The sequence below is a fragment of the Suricata suricatta genome, chromosome 16 (genome assembly GCF_006229205.1).
Source record: "Suricata suricatta isolate VVHF042 chromosome 16, meerkat_22Aug2017_6uvM2_HiC, whole genome shotgun sequence".
Classification (NCBI taxonomy): domain Eukaryota; kingdom Metazoa; phylum Chordata; class Mammalia; order Carnivora; family Herpestidae; genus Suricata; species Suricata suricatta.
The window spans coordinates 49,340,872-49,344,995 of NC_043715.1; the positions used below are offsets into that span (position 1 = coordinate 49,340,872).

At 57.1% G+C, this 4,124-nt stretch overlaps 1 protein-coding gene across 1 annotated transcript; it reads left to right on the forward strand.

Annotated features, from left to right (window-relative positions):
* The first annotated feature begins 695 nt into the window (after positions 1 to 695).
* LOC115280374 (paraneoplastic antigen-like protein 8A) lies at positions 696 to 3,517 on the forward strand. The gene is made up of 2 exons (XM_029925231.1): positions 696 to 943; positions 1,090 to 3,517. The coding sequence occupies exon 2, from the start codon at positions 1,179 to 1,181 to the stop codon at positions 2,664 to 2,666; it is 1,488 nt and encodes a 495-aa protein (XP_029781091.1). The 5' UTR covers positions 696 to 943; positions 1,090 to 1,178; the 3' UTR covers positions 2,667 to 3,517.
* Positions 3,518 to 4,124: the final 607 nt, after the last annotated feature.

Consider the following 4,124-nt stretch of genomic DNA (forward strand, 5'->3'; position numbering starts at 1 on the left):
TGGAGAGCTCAATATGTCTGAGACTGCGCAGCTGGAAAGCAGCATTGCTTAGCCGATCAGCCAAGGCCTGAGAGGAAGAGCGGCCCTAACGGAGTCACTGAGGAGTGTTCCAGCAACTCTCAGCAGAGGAGCGGTCTGTGGGCAGCAAGTTGAGGAAACCAGCAAGGCAAGGTGAGGCACTATATCCAGGCTTGTAGTGCACGTGTGGGCAGAAGCCGGGAGTTTCTAGAAGCTCCTGGATATTTCTGGAACCCGGGAACTGTAGCCGGACAAAAGAGCTGGCTGGAGCTGTGGTTTTGTTAGAGGACCTCGGGAAGGGGGAGTGGGGGGTTCAAATCTGTCCTTTCCTCTCGCCCTCTGATTTCTGGGGGGTCCCGGGGTTCCGGTGGGCTGAGCCCAACAGAAAGGCAGAGGCTAGGAGGGCTACTTGGTTGCCATCCTTCAGTCAGGGCATTCCACCTCCGTCCCCGAGGCCCTCGTTGAATTGAAAAAGGTGGAAAGAGTGTGTCTGGAGGAAAAATCGGAGACTGCGCGGACCCCTGCGTCGCCGAGCTGACTGCCCGCCCTCCCGCCTGGCTCCCGGGGCTCCGGGGAGACATCAGCCTGCGGCGGATTGCCATGGCGACCGCGGGAGCGGCGCGGGCAGGCGGCGCGGGCGCAAGTGCAAGTGCGCAGGCGCGAGCTGCGACACCGGCCTGGGCTCCGCGCAGCTGCGGGGACTCTAGGCGAGACGTCGCGTGACCCGCCGGGGGCCGGAGCGGGGGCGGACGCCGGCTTCTCGACTCTTCCAGCCGGGAACAGCCGGCCTGGGCGTCCCGGGAGGCCTGCCCTCAGCCCCATCCGACCGGGCGGCCGGAGACGGGGCAGCAAGGATCCCTGCCCAGCGGCCGCCACCCAGACTAGGGGCAGGGCCCGGCGGTTTTCGGCCTGTCGCAGGACACGTGTGAGCACCCGGGGCCCGCTTTGGGGAGGAGGGGCCTGGGAACGCGCGAGGCCTGCCTGTAGGCCGATCGCGCTGGGGACAGCAGAGATCTCTGAGCCGGATCGCCTTCCCGGGGAATCTGACCTCCCTCTCCTGTCACCTTACAGGGTTAATATTTGGGGACCGCTGCAAGTTCTCATCCACCTTATTGACTGTTCGGTGCCCGTGGGATTAGAGCCACCGGGTGTCCTCCACCATGACCATGAACCTTCTGGAGGACTGGTGCCGAGGGATGGAAGTGGACATCCACAGGTCCCTGTTGGTCACGGGCATCCCAGAGGACTGTGGTCAAGCAGAGATTGAGGAGACCTTGAATGGGGTCCTCTCCCCGCTGGGCCCGTACTTTGTGCTGAATAAGATTTTTCTGAGGGAAGAGAATGCCAAAGCAGCTCTAATTAAGGTGGGAGAGGGTGTGAATCTCAGGGCCATACCCCGGGAGTTCCCGGCGAGGGGGGGAGTCTGGAGAGTGGTCTGTAGGGACCCCACCCAGGATGCTGAGTTTTTGAAAAATCTAAATGAGTTCTTGGATGCCCAGGGGCGCACGTGGGAGGATGTGGTCCGCCTGCTCCAGCTCAGCCACCCCCCACAGCCCCAGAATCAGCGCCCAGAGAACTGGGCAGAAGCTTTGGGGGTGCTCCTGGGGGCAGTGGTGCAAATCGTCTTCCATATGGATGCCGAGATGCGCAGGCGGGAGGAAGTGAGGGCCCAAGAGTTGGCTGATGCCCAGGCAGTTTCAGCTTCAGCGAGGAGGAAGGTCAAGAAGGAGCCAGGCCAGGCTGCAGAAGTCGCATCTGCTTTGAAGATGGAGAATCCCAACAGCTGGAATGACATGGAAGACAAAGGTGACCCTCCCAAATCTCTGGTTCGCAGAGCTGGAGCTAAAACTCGCTCCATGAGAAAGAAGCAGAAAAAAAACCCTAAGCAGGAATCAACACTCTGGAAGAAACCCAAAGGCCATCATCATTCCAACAGCTCAGCCACCTTGGAGGATCCTGAGGCTGATGGTGCTGAAAATATGGAGGTCCCAGAACATATCGGGAGCAACAAAAAGCCCTATGTGAAGGAAGAGGAGTCGGCTTTAAAGAAGCCTGCAGGAAAATGTGCCTGGAAGGCTCCCAGCAACCCATCCCCTGATGCCCCGTCAGAAGCTGTGAGCCCTGGAGTTGCTTCCGAGTCAGACCAAGGTGGCAGTCAGGAGGGCCCACCAAAGAAGAAGGCCATGGGCTGGGCCTTGGCGAAGAGCCCCGTCCCCATGAGAAAGAAAAAGAAGGTGAGCATGGGCCCTGTTTCTTACGTCCTGGTCGATTCAGCAGATGCCAAGAAGAAGCCAATGATGGCAAAGAAAGGGCCAGCCTCAAAAAGAGATACATCCGTTCAGAAGGTCCTTCGGGGACCACAGCCAGTGGAGTTGCCAGCCTCAACATCCCAGGGCCCGAAGGCCGAGCGAGAAGGCTCCCCTCAGGCCTCCGGGGGTGAGAACGACCCCAGAAGTCAGAATCCGGGTCGCGCTGACAAGCGGATGAGTGGGGAAGAGCTGGAGCGCCGGGTTGGGGCAGAGGAGCTCAGGGGCCTGGCAGGTCAGGGGGTGCATGAGGAGGACCCTGGTGCAGTGGAAGAGGCAGATGACATACCAGGTGAGGTTTCAGAGGATGAGAGCCCTGGTGTCCCTCCCAGGAGCCCCTGAAGGCCAACACCGGGGCCCTCGGTGGGCAGGAGGTGGCCAAGCAAAGCCCCCGCCTCTCCTTGGTTAGTGTTGCTGTGGTAGCCTCCGTCATTCTGCCACTCCATCTGACCCTGGTCCTTTCATAAGAATCAAATAGTTTGGAGTGATAACGATCGACCGATCGATCGATGGATTGTCAAGGTAGATGGCTTTGAGGGTAGAGCTTTCTGGAGGCCCGGTTGGGGGAGAGCAACGTTCAAGCACTTGAAAGGCCCAAGGAAGTGAAAAAAAAATCCACATGACCCTCCTTCCCCCTTTGAACTCTTCTGGTCCACAGAACCCAGAAAGCTTTGATTCGGAGGACCACCCACACCTGATTGGTTGAAAGGCATCCAAGGAAGAGATTTCGCATTGGGAACAAAGTTTGTTTCTTACTGAATGAACGGTTGACTCTTAAGGACGCCATTTGCAGAGACGGGACTCTCAGAAGGGACCTGGCCATGAGCTCTTAGGCGGGAGAGATTAAGGGAGGGAGGTACATCTTGCTGCTCCTTTCTCTGCCACGCTTGCTTTTGCACCTCCCCTTGACTCACCTTCAGAGGTTGGAGGGTCACTAAGCAGATTGGGAAAAGTCTAGAACATTTCCCTTTACATACACGGGCAGAATCCCTCTTAACGTCCATCTGTGGTCTCCCTTTCATTCTCATTCCCTGCTTCCTGGATGGTCAGCCAACTTCTGCACGCAGGCCCTGGCATTCTCTCCCACCTTCTCGGTGTTTCAGCCATTCGTAAGTTAAACTGAGATTTTTTTTTTAATGTTCTTATTTTTTTGAGAGACAGAGAGAGACAGCGTGAGCAGGGGAGGGGCAGAGAGAGAGGGAGACACAGAATCCGAAGCAGGCTCCAGGCTCTGAGCTGTCAGCACAGAGCCTGACGCGGGGCTCGAACCCACAAACCGTGAGATCATGACCTGAGCTGAAGCCGGACACTTAACCGACTGAGCCACTCAGGTGCCCCACACTGAGATCTTCTAAGCGGACCGGCCTGCCTTGCTCCTCCTGGTCTTCAACTTCCATCCTCCAGTTAACTAGCCGGAGGGCGAGCAGGTCCCAAGAGTCAGTTTTGGGGGACAAACATGTCCACTTAGACCTTGACATATTTGAGTTTTAGATTCTGTTAATGAAAGCGGTATTTGGATTCCCATTTAGGTCAGACCGTCTCAGGAAGCCCATGGGGAGAAGGGGTGATCGACAGGGAAGGGCTCAGGCACTTCTGGTTTCCCAGCCCTAATTCCATCCAGCACCATCAAACTCTCCATCTCTGGGGCTAAAGACACTTCTCACATGGTAATAGGAGAGGGAGAAATTTCTTTAAAAATTGGCTGTTAATATCTGTCATCGGAATAGACCAACTTTCCTGGTTTCCTGAGTGTGTGTGTGTGTGTGTGTGTGTGTGTGTGTGTGTATGCAGGGGGCGGGG

What these genes read in the sequence shown, in the direction of transcription:
- LOC115280374 (XM_029925231.1), top strand. Translation starts at nt 1,179, where the DNA reads ATGACCATGAACCTTCTGGAGGACTGGTGCCGAGGGATGGAAGTGGAC.